The sequence below is a fragment of the Tamandua tetradactyla genome, chromosome 6 (genome assembly GCF_023851605.1).
Source record: "Tamandua tetradactyla isolate mTamTet1 chromosome 6, mTamTet1.pri, whole genome shotgun sequence".
Lineage (NCBI taxonomy): Eukaryota > Metazoa > Chordata > Mammalia > Pilosa > Myrmecophagidae > Tamandua > Tamandua tetradactyla.
In genome coordinates this window covers 74,426,311-74,443,603 of record NC_135332.1, presented here as the reverse complement: position 1 = coordinate 74,443,603, position 17,293 = coordinate 74,426,311, and the positions used below count along the sequence as shown (strand labels likewise).

General features: G+C 45.6%; 1 protein-coding gene across 8 annotated transcripts in view; it reads left to right on the top strand.

The window, feature by feature from the left end:
• The window catches only part of CCDC57 (coiled-coil domain containing 57), a 185,889-nt gene that overhangs the window by 85,740 nt on the left and 82,856 nt on the right, over positions 1-17,293 (top strand). For all 8 annotated transcript variants that reach the window (XM_077166276.1, XM_077166275.1, XM_077166274.1 and 5 more), the window contains 2 exons: positions 9,105-9,327; positions 10,077-10,229. In XM_077166276.1, the coding sequence (XP_077022391.1) occupies positions 9,105-9,327; positions 10,077-10,229 (376 nt within the window). The remainder of the gene's footprint in view (positions 1-9,104; positions 9,328-10,076; positions 10,230-17,293) is intronic.

Below are 17,293 nucleotides of genomic sequence, written 5' to 3'. Positions count from 1 at the left end.
TTGTCTGAAAATGTTTTAATTTCTCCATCATTTTTGAAGGACAATTTTGCTGGGTATAGAATTTTTGGTTGGCAGTTTTTCTCTTTTAATAATTTGAATATATTATCCCACTGTCTTCTCGCCTCCATGGTTTCTGCTGAGAGATCTGTGCATAGTCTTATTGGGCTTCCCTTGTATGTGATGGATTGCTTTTCTCTTGCTGCTTTCAAGATCCTCTCTTTCTCTTTGACCTCTGACATTCTGATTATTAAATGTCTTGGAGTATGTCTATTTGGATCTATTCTCTTTGGGGTATGCTGTACTTCTTGGATCTGTAATTTTAAGTCTTTTATAAGACTTGGGAAATTGTCAGTGATAATTTCCTCCATTAGTTTTTCTCCTCCTTTTCCCTTCTCTTCTCCTTCTGGGACACCCACAACACGTATATTTGTGCACTTCATATTGTCTTTCAACTCCCTGAGTCCCTGCTCATATTTTTCCATTTTTTCCCCTATAGTTTCTGTTTCTTGTCGGATTTCAGATGTTTCATCCTCCAGTTCAGAACTCCTATGTTCTGTCTCTCAAAATCTACCATTATAGGTTTCCATTGTTTTTTTCATCTCTTCTACTGTCTTTCATTCCCATAAGTCCTGTGATTTGTTTTTTCAGACTTTCAGTTTCTTCTTTTTGTTCTTTCCTTGCCTTCTTTATATCCTTCCTCAATTCATTGATTTGGTTATTGATGAGGTTTTCCATGTCTGTCCGTACATTCTGAATTAATTGTTTCAGCTCCTGTATGTCATTTGAATTGCTGGTTTGTTCCTTTGACTGGGTCATATCTTCAATTTTCCTAGTGTGATTTGTTATTTTTTGCTGGCGTCTAGGCATTTAATTACCTTAATTAGTTTATTCTGGAGGTTGCTTTCACTTCTTTTATCTAGGGTTTTCTTGCTGGATGAATTTGTTGTCTATCTGTTCTTTGACATTCCGTTCAGCTTTATCTGGACCTTTAGCTTAAGTTTTGTTTAACAGAGGAGAATTTTTCAGTTCTTGTTTTCTTGTTTCTTGCCCTGCTTGTGTGGTGCCTTCCCCCCAACACTTAGGAGGGCCTACTTAGATATTATTGACCCCAGCCAGATTTTCCCAGACCAAACTGGCCTCTTATCAGAAGGAAAGAGTCACCTGCGTCGGTTTTTCCTGAGAGTGAGACCCAGAAGGTTGAAAGACTTTCCTGTGAAGTCTCTGGACTCTGTTTTTCTTATCCTGCCCTGTGTGTGCGCTTGTCTGACTGCAGGTACCACCAGCATAAGATGATGCGGCACCTTTAACTTTGGCAGACTCTCCCTGCTGGGGGCGTGGTGGAGACAGAGGAGAAGTTGTAGGCTGGTTTTAATGGCTTCAAATTACCAAGCCCTGGTGTCTGAATTCCTTGATGGAGGGATTCCACCTGGGTGTGGGGTTTTACCCCTCCCCTGGGGAAGGCACAGGCTCCAGATAAGCCCCCAAAAGAGCTCACTTCTGCCTATGCCTGGGGCAGTTCCAGCCTGAAAAGTCCTGCCGCTGTATCCAGAGGCTATCAAACCTTTGTAGATACACAGCCAAAAAAACTTCTGTTTCCTTCTTTTTTTTCCCCCCTTTTTCCATCAGTCCTGCCCCCTTGGTGCCGGGGCAAAAATGAGCAACCTCCGCTTTGATCAGGTTCACCTAAGCTGGGGGCCTATTTTTTTAGTAGTCAGAATTTGTTAATTAGTTCCACAATTGGCGTTTGATTGTGCCCAGTCCCTGCTGCTGGTAAAGTCCTTTCGTTTCCCCTCTGGGAAGTGGCCTGTGGGGGAGGGGCACTTGCCGCCGCAGCTTTGGGAACTCATGGTTCTGGGGGGTGCTCGCAGCTGGTCCAGCTGGTCCAGACTGTGTGTCTGGTCACTGACGTGGCCCCAGGAGGTGTTCTGTACTGTTTCTGGTTATTTAGTAGTTGTTCTGGAGGACTAACTAAAACATGCACGTTGTTAAGGCGCCATCTCATATCGACTCATTAACTCTTAACTCTCCAGGTCAGTGTCAGGGCAGCAGCTTGCCTGACACGTCCCAGCTGGTCAGGAGCAGAGCTGGGTCCACCCCCAGAGGGGCTCAGAGGGGCAGAGAAAGGTTTGGGCGAAAGAGAGCTGGAAGGGCTGGCACGCGAGCGAGAATTGTGACCTTTGTTTTCCCTTCTTTTATTTATTTATTTTTTCTTGTTTTAATACTGTATGTCTACCCACAGTGGAATGCATATCTAATGTGTGCAGGGCAGTGAGTTTTGCAAGTCACATCTCTACCAGGTCAGAGAGCATTTCTGTCGCCCAGAAAGATCCCTGCACCCCTTTACTGTTGGTTCTGCCCCCTGCCCCCAGAGGCACTCCCTGCCCTGTCCTCTCCCCCCATCGATTCAAGCCCTCTGTCCATACCTGGCTGATTGTGGAGGGTCTGGGGAGACACGGTCTCCTCCAGGGACACTGTGGGAGCCTGCGTGAAGACCCAGAGCTCACCAGCTATAAAACATTTGTACCTGGTCATTCATGTATGTTTGTTTCTTTAACAACTATTGTCCTAAGAGATGGGAGGAGCTCAGAAATGCTGTTTTTTCTCATGAAAATTCTAAATTCTATTGCATATTGTCTAAGTTAATCATTTTGTGGTTGTATCTTTGACATAAATGAGAATTATCAAAAGATAGGGAGTGAATGAAGACTGGATGCAGGGAAGCCTGGGAGGGAGATGCACTTGGCTTGTGGGTGGTGGCAGGCTCCCCTGGTAGGGACAGCGTGGGTGACGGGAAGGCTGGCACTCAGAGCATGGTGCAGCTCATGGGGAGAGGGGTGAGCTGGGGGTCAGGATGCAGCTGCTTCCTCCATCCTTTCTGACTGTGCAGTCTCGGATAGGCTTCATCTTTTAAATCAGAAGCAGTGAGTCCTATTGCACTTGCTTTGTTTGTGGGATTGATTTTGGAAAATTCATTGTGCTGCAAAACATCCAAAATGAACCATCAGATGGTGTAACAGGAGGGGTTTTTCATAATTGAAGGTTGGGTCTCTCATTAATGCAAAGAAATAGAACTTAGAACTTTGTCCTAGAGACGCACTTTCACCTGTCGTGCCTGAGTGGGCAGAAACTATATCAGCGGCCACTTCTCCCTTCATTCTCACTTCCTGCTGCCTTGGCCTTGAATGGTGCATGCTGTTCCTGTCCGTCAGCTGGGCCGGCCCCTGCCCTGCCCACAGGAACCAGTTCCAGAATGCTGCCTGGAGCTGCCTGGAGCCACCTCTACTTGGCTCCACCTGAATGGGGCTATGTGGATGTGGACCTGAGTTCAGCATGACAGTGAATGTCAGCACATCAGCTGAATACCACCTCATGTGCTCATGGTCTCATCTCAGTGTCCCACAGTGTACCAGGCTTGTTAGGAAAGCCATGTCACCAGCGTTCTGCAGAATCTGCCCCTGGGAATGAGCTGCAGATGGAGCACAGGGTATTGCTCTCCAAACCAGCAGTGGCTTCACTCAGCACAACCTTGTTAGGTGGTGAGGCCAGTGGTGGCAATTCAGTGATCTCTCTCTCTTTATAAAAGCTTAGTTGTCCAGGTGTCCAAGGCAGGGGAGCCCCTGAATTCTCTCTGGGTGTGACTGTGCTCCCCTGCCACACCCTGTCCTCTGCCCCTCCTTCTTGCCCCATCAGCCCTCAGGGAGAAGAAAGCAGGCAGGTCAGGGCCTGGGCTGAACTGTCTTTGTGGGACCTCAGAGCTATTAAAATGAAGCCAGGTGGGGTAAGCGGGCCCTAGATCCAGTGACTGGTGTCCCTCTATAGAGCTCTGTAAAGACTCAGGGACATGGGGGACGGTGATGCGTCCACGAGCCAAGGACACCAGGACTGCTTTAGCCACCAGAGCAGGAAGCCAGCAGGAGCCTTCCCTGGAGCCTCCTGAGTGGGCAGAGTATTTATAGTTGCTACAGTTTACGCCCCTGGGGGCAGAAAATCACAGTTGCTGTAGTTTAAGCTCCTTCGTTTGGGTAATTTGCTATAGCAGCCCTAGGAAACTAGTACTGATGCTAAACATGTTTCCAGGCTGTGACCTTGAATGTTGTCTGCACCAGTGTCTGTGCTAAATTGTTGCCAGCCAAATGTGAAGACCTGCATCTTGTCCTCACTGAGGAGAGATTTGCACTTCCTTTAGGAGGGCAAAGGTGGCGTGACAGGCCCTCCAAGGCTGATGTCCACTCCCTCCATGTTCTACACAGGGTGAAGAGTGCTGGGAGCTGAGCACCTGAGTATGACCCTGTGTTCATCCTAGTAAAGTGGCATCCACACATGCTGGGAAGCCAGACTTGCATAAAAGCCAGCACAGGCAGTGGTTAGTTCTTTTTGTGTGGGGTTCCTTGAAGTAGTTCCCCAACGGGGCCGATCCTCACAATTGCCTGGAGAGGTTGCTGGTTCCTGGGCCCCTGGTACCTGTCAGGTCAGAAACTTGAGGGTCTAGCTCCGAAGCCCTCCAGGAGCTTCCAGCATCAAGATGGTATGGAAAACATGTTCCATGGATCCCAGGGAGCAAAGCTGGTACTGGGGCATGGTCTCCAGCCACAATGGCCCCTTGGTCCTTGTGCCCATTAGAATCTGTTGTGGACCCCAGAAGAGCCAAGTTCTTTAATCCTCAATCAGTATTGCTAGGTGGGAGCTTTTTGATTGTTTCTGTGTTGGTGTGACCCACCCAGTTGTGGGTGGTAACTTGGATTAGATGGTTTCCATGGGAATGTGTCTCCACCCATTCAAGGTGGGGTTGCTTACTGGAGCCCTTTAAGAGGGAGCCATTTTGGAAAGACCTTTAGAGCCACGAGAACCCACGCAGCCAGAGACCTTTGGAGATCAAGAAGGAAAATGTCCCCAGAGAAGCGTCATGAAACAAGAAGCCTAGACAGCGGATGTCACCATGTTCACCATATGCCTTTCCAGTTGAGAGAGAAACCCTGAATATCATCAAACTTCTTGAACCAAGGTATCTTTCCCTTGATGCCTTAGATTGGGCATTTCTATAGCCTTACTTTAATTTGGACATTTTCATGACCTTAGAACTATAAAGTTGCAACTTAACAAATTCCCCTTTTTAAAAGCTGTTCTATTGGTGGTATATTGAATTCCATCAGCTTTCAAACTAGAACGGTCTTCTTACCCCCTGCCTCCTGTGATGATTGATCTCACATCAGCTGGACTTTGTCAAGGTGTCCAGTTGTAAGGTCAAGCACAAACTGGCCTGATGGTTACTGTGAGACTGTTTCTTGGATTTAAATAATCAGTTAGTTGATTGCATCTACTACTGATTGCATCTACAATCAACAAAGGAGATTGGTTTCAACAGTGAGAGAAATCTTATGCTGCCAGTTGGAGGCCTTAGAGGGTGAACTGAGGGTTTCATCAGTTAAAAGGTAGACTTTCCATATGTACTTCTGCCAGCCGGATTCTCCCGGGGAATTCATTGAAACCTTCATGGAGTTCTCAGCTTGAAGCCTGCCCTACAGGATTTGAATTTTCCAATCCCCTTGGTCACGTAAGTCGATTCCTATACCAAGTCTCAAAATAGTCACAGATAAGTATTTACATCTATCTATCCAATCTGCTGTCTGTTCTGATTCCCTGGAGAACCTAATACAGCTTACTGGCTTTGGGAACACACAACATACACTCTTGGAATGGGCTGGATGTGCAGTGAGTGTCCCTTGGTCATGCGGGGATGGATGTGTGGTGACTGTTCACAGCCACACAGGGGAGAGAAAGCAAATGGTCCCTCTCCTTCAGTTGTCCCCAGAAGTTTTTCTGTTGCATTTTTCCCTTCTGGCAGACAGTTAAAAGAAGACAGTTTCCAGGTGCCACCCAAGCTAGCCAGCGGCCTTTCAGCTGACTAGTTTCTTTGTTAAATAAACAGGAGCCTTATGGTGGGCTCAGGGTCAGGGACTGTCAGCCCCCACCGTCCTGCAAGGTCTGGACAGCTTATGTCTTTGATCATGTACCAGGGACCTGGCCAGTGGGGGCTTTAGGGCTGGAGCAGAACATAGGATGCTCTCTGACTTCTGACCCTGTCACAATCCCCAGAGAAGAAATAGGAGCACCCTCCCCACCACCCCAATGCCATGTGTAAACAGGAGCTTGAATTAAGAGAAAGTCTTAGTCTTTCAGTAGTCTGCTGGTGCTGCCAAACCAGGCCTCGGTGCACAGTGCTCTGCTGGTTTCCGGCTGATGACACTTAGGAGAGATGCATGAAAGAGGATCCTGCAGGTAAAGGCAAAACACCTGGCCTTCCTGCTCTCCAGGTGGGTTGTGGACGCCAACAGCCAGCCTCCTGGGCACGAGTGCTGTTGTTTTGTGGAGAGTTTGGGCCTCTCAGCAAACACGGGGCTGTGAGCTGCAGAGGCCCTATCCATATGCTGAAGCTGGGCAGGCAGCGGCCAGTGCAGGAAGCACCTGAAGGCTTCATTGAGGGGCCTCACGAGAAAGGGTGGCCCAGGAAAGGGATATCCCCAGGAGGGAGGGAATTTTAGGGGAGGGTGAGCCCCAGGAGGGAGGGACGGCCCCACCGTGGGGGCAGATGCAGTTAAACACCTTGGGGGGTGGCAGGTGCTCCCCCAGGCTTCACTCTTCAGCACGGTGTTGTATTGCAACATGGGTGCTGTCACCCCTGTGTGCAATGGAGAAGGCGCAAGGTGGGGTCACCCAGAGGGTTTGGAAGGGGCCCCTAAGGATGTATCGTGCTGCCAGGTGCAGGTGTCATGGAGACTGTGCCAGCAGAGGTGGGTGTGGGGGCTCCTCTGGGGAGGGTGAGCACAGGTGTGAGCTGGGCTGGAGAGGCTGAAGGGACAATGGGGAGCCTGCAATTGGCATAGCCTGGGGAAGGCAGGAGTGGGCTGGGCGGCCCAGTCTGGGGGTAGAAGTGCTCTGTGGCTTTGGCAATCTCAGCAGTGGAGTGAAGCACCATGGTCTTGAGGACTAGCTTGGCCACTCTGTAGCCCGGAGTTCCGGGAGCAGGGAGGCCATCCTCAGACAGTGTGGGGCTGGCAGGCTGGAGCCTGACCGAATGGGAGATGTGTGGGCCAATTGGGGCCTAGCCAGCTGCGTGGGTGGCCACGTTCCTGTTTGACCGTGGGGTGGAACATAGAGTCCAGGGCTGGCTTGGCTGCACCTGTTGCCCTTGGGAAACTTTTTTAGCCCAAGTGTCAGTTCCTCGTCTGTGGAGTGGGGGTAGTCAGGTGAGGGAGAGGGCCATTGCGGGCGCCTGGCAATCCCACAGCCATAAGCGGGTACCTATCAAGAAGGATTCAGACCTCTTCCAGTATGCTCCTTCTGGCCCGTATGTCTGTCTAGCTCTACAAATCCCACGAGTTCCTGGGGGCATGCTCTTTGTATAGTTGAGGTCATGCTCCATCATTTCAATCCTTTTTTTCACAGAAATTCTATAAATGTTGTCGTCTAATTAAAATTCTTCAAAATCATAATTTAAGTGACTGTGCATTTTATCCTTAACCATGTCAGAATTGCCATCTTCTTGTCTATGGCCATTTAGATGGCTTGCCAATATTATTGCAGCGTGTCTCGTTTCTGAACTCGCAAGGGGAGTTCACATCCCAATTGCGTCGTCCCCTCCCCAGCTTGCAGTCTTGTGGCTCAGAAGCCCCTCCTTGGGCCCAGGGCAGCCAGCACATGCCAGGAGGGCTGCAAATCCTGGAACAGTGTAGCCACGTAGCTGGCGGCGTGCAGAGCTGGGTGGCTTGCACTGAGCCCTTGGGGTGACCTGTGTCCCAGGACAGGCTCTGGCCTTGGGCAGCCTCGGGGGGAGGAAGCTGGTTCCTTCACTGGTGACGGCCTCCGAAGGACTGGCCCATGGTGAACTCAGACCCAGAGGAGGCGGGAGGAAGGAGAAATGAATGCTTGCTTGTTGCTCCCCAAGCTCCAGGGCTTTTCCACATCCCTTCGCCTCATAACTGTTGAGTGGGGTGGCACCATTACCCTATTTTTAGAGTGGTCAAACTGAGGTTCATGTATGCTGCTACTGCTACTCAGGATGCTGGGATTGGGATGACTGTAGATGACGGAGTGGAAGAAGTAGATTTACCCCCATCCCTGGGGTGGTTTAGCACTGGGAAGAGGACAGGCACTTGGCAGAGGGTGGCCTGGGCAGAGCCTGAGGCCCTCAGCCTGGCCAGAGAGTAGGAGTTTGGAGCTGAGAGTTTCATCCTGCCTTTTCAGTTTTCTTGACGAACGCATGGAGTAGGTATTATTTCACTGAGTACAGTGTTTTCAGGTTTCCTCTGTGCTATAGTGTGTATTACTTCTCCATTCCTTTTTATGGTCAAGTCATATCCAAGTATGGATAGACCACACCCTGTTTGTCCATGCATCAGTCGTTGGGCATTTGTGTTGCTTCCACTTTGAGGCTATTTCAATAGTGCTTCATGGACATGCACTTAAAAGTCTTTGCCTGAATGGATGTGTCTTCTTTCCTCTTTGGTGTATACCTGGGAGTAGAATTGCTGGGTCGGATAGTAAGTCAAAAATACTTTTTGAGGATTTGCTGAACTGTTTTCCACAGTGCCTGAACTACTTCATATCCCCTAGCAGTCCGTGAGGGCTCCAATTTCTCCACCCCCTTGCCAACACTGATTGTTAGCTGACTTTTATTATAGGTATTACAGAGATTTACTAATGGCTTTTTCACTGAAAGAAAGGATCCCTAAATTTTTCAAATCAAGCTTCCTGTGAAAAAGGCTAGTCATTTTTTTTTTGTATAACCTAGAAGAAAAAAGAATTTTCATACTTCTGTCATGTGAAAGGTGGGTCATTGCACCCCAAGAGCACTGCTTTAGGAATGGCAGGCACCATAGCTCAAAGCGAGGCAAATAACAGAATAGGGAGGGTGGGAAGCGGGGACAGAGGGTGGGAGGCAGGGTAGAGAGGGTAGGAGACAGGGACAGAGGGTGGGCAACAGGGACAAGGAGGGTGGGAGACGGGGGCAGAATGAGTAGGCAGAGAAGGCAATGAGGCCAACCTAGATGAGAAGGGAACCTTTAGTTCTTTTGTAGCCATCATCATTTATTTTTTAAATTTAACAGTCACTACTAAGACATCACGAAGAAGAAATAAGTAAAGGTTTTCCATCTAGTGAGATCCAGCAGCTACAAGAGCAGAACACAAGCTTGCGAAATGCTATTGCGCAGATGCGGAAGGAAATGGAAGCTCTCAGTGATCCAGTTCTTCCTTCTGCCCCTCTGGGTGGAGATACCCCCTATACCAACCAGCCTGGTCTGAACAGTGCAACACACACTGCTACTCCTGGTGAGTGCAGGCGGAGAGGGGAGAGGAAGGCAAGGAGAGGGAGGCTGGGTAGAGAGGTAGGGGGAAGAAAGTAGAGGGACAGGGAAAGAACAGCAGAGGCCCTAGGATAGATCCTTGCTGGGTTCAGAGTAGAGTTAGTTTCAGAGTCTTATACTTTAAAATCCCCTGTAATAACTTGCTGTAAGACTTCACAGCTACTTTCCCTCCAAGAAAAGTTTTAATATAAGGTAAAGAACTTTTACTGGTAAAATGGAAAGAGGAAAAAAGTAAAGAATGTGTAGCTGACATAGGTAAAAACCCAAGTCTTGGGCTTGAAAGCCCAAGAGCATGTGAAACACCAGGTGGTTGGTGGGGTACCAGGCCCTTCCTCCAGAGGTGTCGTGGCACAGCTCCACCCATGCCTGGCCCATGGGTACCAGCGATGGCTGTGAATGGGTGGACACAGGGTTAATGTGGCCCAGGACTCAAGATATTCATAGATGCTTTTTATATCTAAAAACACAGGGGTTGAGGTCAGTTCAAGTATTTGCCAATCACTGAACCCCCTTGGAGAGCACAGAGGTCGAGCTGGTCAGGCACGCACGGAGAGTGGGGCTGCGTGGAGACATGTGCGAGGGGGGGATGGAGAAGAGGAAAGGTGCAGTCGGCAGGTGTGGGGGTGTGAGTGGCACACCTCCACGACAACAAACAGGGAAATGTAAATGTGGGTGTGTGCACATATGTATATATACATTTTTTTTTTTTGGCAGATTATGTTTTGGCCCTTGAAGCAGAAATACGAAATCTAAAGCATAAATTTAAAACACTGGAAGAACAATTAGAAGATGTGTTAGATCCTCCAAAGATGTCCTTGCCTTCTGCTGATACACAAACCAACACACCTCCCAGGGCTGAAACCACTGGTAAGATGCCTTGTCTCACTGTGCTGTTTCCTGTCCCAGTAATACTGTCTTTTTTTAAAAAAATTGAAATATAACCCATACAGAAATTCCACTGCCTGCAAGTGTGCAGCTCATTACAAAGCAGACATCTGGTAGACCCCATCCAGTTCCCCAGAAGCCTTCCAGAACCTCCTCTGCCCTCACCCCTCACCCCACAGGCCTGCTTTCATGTTCATGGAAGCATGTAGTATGTGTTCTTTTGTGCCAGGTGTCTATTGATCCACGTTGTGTTTTTGTTGAAAGTGCCAGACTGTTCTCCAAAGCATGTGTACCAGTTCATTCTCCCCTTAGCAGTTTATGGAATGGGCCAGTCACTCTGCATCCCTGCCAACACTCAGTGCAGTCATTTTTATTCCAGCCCCTCCAGTGTGTGTAGAATATCCTATTCTGGTTTTTATTTGCTTTTCCCTATGTATTAGTAACATTGAACATCTTTTCTGTGTTTCTTGGCCTTTTGATACTCTTTTGCCAGCTCATGTCCTTTTCTCATTTTTCATTTGGTTGTCTTGTCTTTTTCGTATTGATTTGAAGGATTTGTAAACACTGAATATGTGTCTATTGTTGGCTATGTGTTGCAAATCTCTTCTGCATCTTTACCTCCTTTTACTCTTTGAGTGATGTCTTCTGGTGGGCTTAATTTTAACACAAATGCATTGATCAGTCTGTTCCTTTATGGTGCTGCTTTTTATGCCCTATTTAGGAATCTTGCTCTACCCCAGAGGCATGAATATATTCTCCTATGTTATCTTCTATAACATTACTATTTAGTGTTTCACATTTAGGGCTGTACTTTACCTAGAATTGATAGGTGTGTGATGGGTGTGGTAGGAGACCTTCCACTTTGTATTTGTGTGCTGCCTGGTGGTGGCACTCTGTCCATGGAGGAGAAACCATCTTCCCTGGAGTCCTGACCCAAAACAAGGTCAGCTCCGTTAAAAATCAGGCGTCACACATACCTGGATCTTCTTGACTGCTGCCACAGGGCTGCAGTTATAACTGTTATGGCTTCATGACACAGCATCTGCTCTGACCTTCCTTTGCTTTGGGAGTCTCTGTGTGCCTTCAGAACCAGCCCGTCACCTTCTGCAGCTTTGCCTGCTGGGATTCCAATTAGGATTGTGTGGGTCTGGAGATGAATCTACATGACGTCCACAGCTTGACGATACAGCATCTTCCCATCCGGGACTGTGGCAAACCCCCAGTGTATTAAGGCTTCTTTAATTTTTCTCAAAAATCTCTTACATTTTTTTGGTATAGAGGTCTTACACATCTTTTATTACATTTATCCATCTGTGTTTTGTACATTTTGATGCTACTAAAACTGTCGTATGGGAGTTGTGCACCTAGCTTCATCCAACTGCAAATTGCTTTGCAGAGGCACGGCCCACCACATAGCCCGCTGGATGTTGAGGGCCCAAGGTGCCACCCATGCCCTATGTCCCATGCCCACTCCCCAGATGGCCAACAGCACTGAGCCCTCCCTTATGCTTCTGTGCTGTTTGTACTTCTTCCTTTTTTGTGTCTTCAAGTCTATGGTTCAATTAGAATTTGACTGCTTTCTTACTGCTGTGATTAGGAATTCTTTATAAATTCTGGGATACAGGTCCTCTGTCAGATAGGTGGTTTGCTGGTGTATTAGTTAGGATTCTCTAGAGTAACAGAATCAAAGGAAATATCCATAAATATAAAATTTATAAAAGTGTTTCCACACGTACGTATGGAAACATAGAGTCCAAAATCTTTAGGGCAGGTTGTGAAGCAGATGACTCCAATGGACGGTCTGATGAACTCCACGGGAGAGGCTCGCCAGCCAAAGCAGAGAGAGAGATTGTCTGTTCTGTCCTCCTTAAAAGGCTTCCAGTGATTAGATTAAGCATCACTCATTGCAGAAGACACTACCCTTGGCTGATTACAAATGTGATCAGCTGTGGATGCAGCCAACGTGATCATGATTTAATTCTATGAAATGTCCTCATAGCAACAGATAGGTCAGCACTTGCCCAACCAGAAAAACAGGTAGCACCACCTGGCCAAGTTGGCACATGAACCTGACCATAACAGTCCACCCCTTGTCAACTTGGCAGCTATACTCATCACCTTAAACCATACCTAATTTCTAAATAGAAAACAATAAAAGATACATGTTTTCCCTCACCTAGCAGTACTCTACTGTCCTGCATATAACTGGAAACACATTAAATCTCCCCAAAATAATATGCAAGTCCTTGGGTAATATTCGTTCTTAAACTTGATATCTTTCTACTTAAATAGTATAATGTGGACAAAATAGTATTACATTTCTCGTTTCTGTAACTGATCACGTGGTCGTAGTTCATATTTATCACTACGTTCTCCCACTACCCATTCCATGTTTTCTTTATTCTCAGCAAGCACTTCAGCTGGCCGTGGTTCTTTGCCTGGTGGAGTGACCCAAACCTTCGGAGCCATTGGTAGTCCTGCCTGGACTGGGTTGTTGTAGTTTTCCATTGATTTTAATCACAGGGCATGATAATACTAAAAGACACCCTAGGGGATCTCCTACATTCCAGGAAAACTCTTCTTTACTTCCATTGTGTAGTTGCAGTCCTATTTCCCCCTGATAGTGAGGGTCAGTCACCCCAGCCAGTAATGTAATCCCCTTCTTGGCTTGTTGATTCAGGAGCATGAGTTGCCCAAGTGACCAGGTGGCAGTCTTAGATTCCAGTTCAATGGAATCATTGTTGTTTCTCCTGGAGGAAGCACTCCCCCTTTTGGAACTAAAACCTGTAGGCTAGTAGAGCTCAGGGTCACAGGGACAGGAAGCAAAGATTTTCCTAATGGATGACTAGGTATAATAGTGAGTGTTGCCGCTCCCATTTCCACCCCTTGGTTCCTGGACCCATGGATCCTGGTTATGGGAGAAACAGCACCATACACTGGACACTGATTCAGAGCATTCACAGCTTCCTGGAGAACATTACCCCAGCCCTTCAAGGTATTACCACCTAGTTGGCACCGTAATTGAGTTATCAAAAGGCCATTCCTAAACTCGAGCCAAGATGGCAGCTTAGCAAGGTGTGGGATTTAGTTCATCCTCTGGAGCAGCTAATAAATAGCCAAAACAGTACAGAACAACTGTTTGGGTCACATCAGTGACCAGACACACAGCGTACCCCAGTCTGGACCAGCTGGACAGGCGGCGAGCCCCCCCAGAAACCATGAGTTCCCCAAGCTGCGGTGGCCAGTGCCCCTCCCCCGCAGGCTGCTTTCCAGAGGGGAAAGGAAAGAGACTTTCCTAGCAGCAGGGGCTGAGCACAACCAAACACAAGTTTTGGAATTAATTAACAAATTCTGACTACTAAAAATAGGCCCCCAGCTCAGCCGAATCTTGAGTAAAAGTGGAGCTCACTGTTTTTTGCCCCAGCGCAGAGGGGGCAAGGCTGACAAGAAAAGAAAAAAAAAGCAGGGTTTTTTTTGCATCTGAAAAGGTCTGGGCCCTGCAGGAAAGGAGGGAGCACGTAGGACCTGGAGATACATAGAGCAACATACCAATTTAAGCTTTTGATTGGCAAACCCAAGGAACAGGGTCCTGCTCTGAAAAGGATTTTTCTTTTTCTCTTTTGTGGCTGTGTTTCTATGGATTGATTACTGTTTGGATACAGCTGCAAGATTTCTCGGGCTGCACTGCCCCAGGCATAGGCAGAATTGAGCTTGTTTGAGAGCTTCTCTGGAGCCTGTGCCTTCCCCAGGAGAGGGGTGGGGCCCAGTTCAGGTGGATTCCCTCCCTCAAGGAATTCAGACCCCAGGGTCTGCAAAAGGGAAGCCATTAAAGCCAGCCTACAACCTCTCTTCTGTCTTCACCATGCCCCAGCAAGGAGAGTCTGCTGATGTTAAAGGTACCATATCACCTTATGCTTGTGGGACCTGCAGGCAGAAAGGTGCCACATACTAAGCAGGGTAGTAAAAACTCAGAGTCCAGAGACTTCATAGGAAAACCTTTAAATCTACTGGGTCTCAACCTCAGGAAAAACTGATGCAGATGACTCTTTCTTCCTGAGAGGAGATCAGTTTGGTCTGGGAAAATCTGACTGGGGTCTGTAATACCTAAGTAGACCCTCCTAAGGGGTGGGGGAAAGGCACCATACAGGCAGGGCAAGAAACAAAAAAAAACAAGAGTTGAAAAATTCTGGTCTATTAAACAAAACCTAAGCTAGAGGACCAGAATAAGCTGAAGTGAATGTCAGAGAACAGATAGACAACAAAGTCATCCAACAAGAAAACTGTAGGAAAAAAAAAAAGTGAAAACAATCTCCAGAAGAAACTAAGGTAATTAAATGCCCAGATGCCAGCAAAAAATAACAAATCACACTAGGAAAACTGAAGAAATGGCCCAGTCAAAGGAACACATCAACAATTCAAATGAGATACAGGAGTTGAAACAATTAATTCAGAATATGCGAACAGACATGGAAAACCTCATCAAAAATCAAATCAGTGAATTGAGGGAGGATATAATGAAGGCAAGGAATGAACAAAAAAGAAATCGAAAGTCTGAAAAAAACAAATCAGAACTGATGGGAATGGAAGGCACAATAGAAGAGATGAAAAAACAATGGAAACCTACAATGTCAGATTTCAAGAGGTAGAGATAGGATTAGTGAACTAGGGGATGGGACATCTGAAATCTGACAAGCAAAAGAAAACATAGGGAAAAGAATGGAAAAATATGAGCAGGGACTCAGGGAATTGAATGACAACATGAAGTACACGAATATACGTGTTGTGGGTGTCCCAGAAGGAGAAGAGAAGGGAAAAGGAGGAGAAAAACTAATGGAGGAAATTATCACTGAAAATTTCCCAACTCTTATGAAAGACTTAAAATTACAGATCCAAGAAGTGCAGCGTACCCCAAAGAGAATAGATCCAAATAGACATACTCCAAGACACTTACTAAGCAGAATGTCAGAAGTCAAAGAGAAAGAGAGAAACTTTTTTTAAATTAATTTATTAATTAAAAAATAAGAAACAAAATAAAACATACATAATCAGTAATTCACAATATCATCACCTAGTTGCATATTCATCGTTTCCTAGAACATTTGTATTAATTCAGAAAAAGAAACAAAAAGACAATAGAAAAAGAAATGAAACGAACACAGGAAAGAAAAAAAAAAAAGATTATACCTATCATACCCCTTACCCCTTGCCTTCATTGATCACTAGCATTTCAAGCTAAATTTATTTTAACATTTGAAAGAGAGAATCTTGAAAGCAGCAAGAGAAAAACAGTCCATCACACACAAGAGAAGCCCAATAAGACTTTGCAGATTTCTCAGCAGAAACAATGGAGGCGAGAACACAGTGTAATGATATATTTAAGATACTACATGAGAAAAACTGCCAACCAAGAATTCTATATCCAGCAAAACTGTCCAAAAATGAGGGGGAAATTAAAACATTTGCAGACAAAAAAATCACTGAGAGAATTTGTGACCAAGAGACCGACTCTGCAAGAAATACTAAAGGGAGCACTAGAGACAGATAAGAAAAGACAGGAGAGAGAGAAGAGTATAGAAATGAAGACTATCCATAAAGGTAAAAAGAAGAGAAATTAGATATGACTTATAAAATCCAAAAGGCAAAATGGTAGAAGAAAGTACTTCCCATACAGTAATAACACTAAATGTTAATGGATTAAACTCCCCGATCAAAAAACATAGACGGGCAGAATGGATTAAAAAACAGGACCCATCTATATGCTGTCTACAGGAAACACATCTTAGACACAAAGATAAACATAGGTTGAAAGCGAAAGGTTGGGAAAATATATTTCATGCAAATAACAACCAGAAAAGAGCAGGAGTAGCTATACTAATATCCAACAAATTAGACTTCAAATGTAAAACAGTTAAAAGGGACAAAAAAGTACACTATTTTTTAATAAAAGGAACAATTCAACAAGAAGACATAACAATCATAAATATTTATGCACTGAGCCAGAATGCTCCAAAATACATGAGGTGAACACTGGAATGAGAAATAAATACATCTACCATAATAGTTGGAAACTTCAATTCCCCACTCGCATCAATGGACAGAAAACATCTAGACAGAGGATCAATAAAGAAACATAGAATTTGAATAATACAATGAATGAGCTAGACTTAACTGACATATATAAAACATTGCACCCCGCAACAGCAGGATACACCTTTTTCTCAAGTGCTCATGGGTCATTCTCAAGGATAGACCATACGCTGGGTCACAAAGCAAGTCTCAATAAATTTAAAAAGATTGAAATTATGCAAAATACTTTCTCAGATCATAAAGGAATGAAGCTGGAAATCAATAATGAGCAGAGTGCCAGAAAATTCACAAATATGTGGAGGCTCAACAACACGCTCTTAAACAACCAGTGGTCAAGGAAGAAATTACAAGAGAAATCAGTAAATATCTCGAGGCAAATGAAAGTGAAAATATAACATATCAAAATTTATGGGATGCAGCAAAGGCAGAGCTAAGAGGGAAATTTATTGCCCTAAATGCCTTTATCAAAAATGAAGAAAGGGCAAAAATCAAGGAATTAACTGTCCACTTGGAAGAACTAGAGAAAGAATGGCAAATTAACCCCAAAGCAAGCAAAAGGAAAGAAATAATGAAGATTAGAGCAGAAGTAAATGAAATTGAGAACATGAAAACAATCGAGAAAATCAACAAAATCAGAAGTTGGTTCTATGAGAAAATCAATAACATTGATGGACCCTTAGCGAGGTTGACAAAAAGAAGAGAGAGAGGATCAAATAAATAAAATCAGAAATGGAAGAGGAGATGTTCTAGTTTGCTGGCTGCCGGAATGCGATATACCAGAAACGGAACGGCTTTTAAAAAGGGGAATTTAATCAGTTACTAGTTTACAGTTCTAAGGCCGAGAAAGTGTCCCAATTAAAACAAGTCTATAGAAATGTCCAATCTAAGGCATCCAGGGAAAGATACCCTGGTTCAAGAAGGCTGATGAGGTTCAGGGTTTCTCTCTCAAGTGAGAAGAC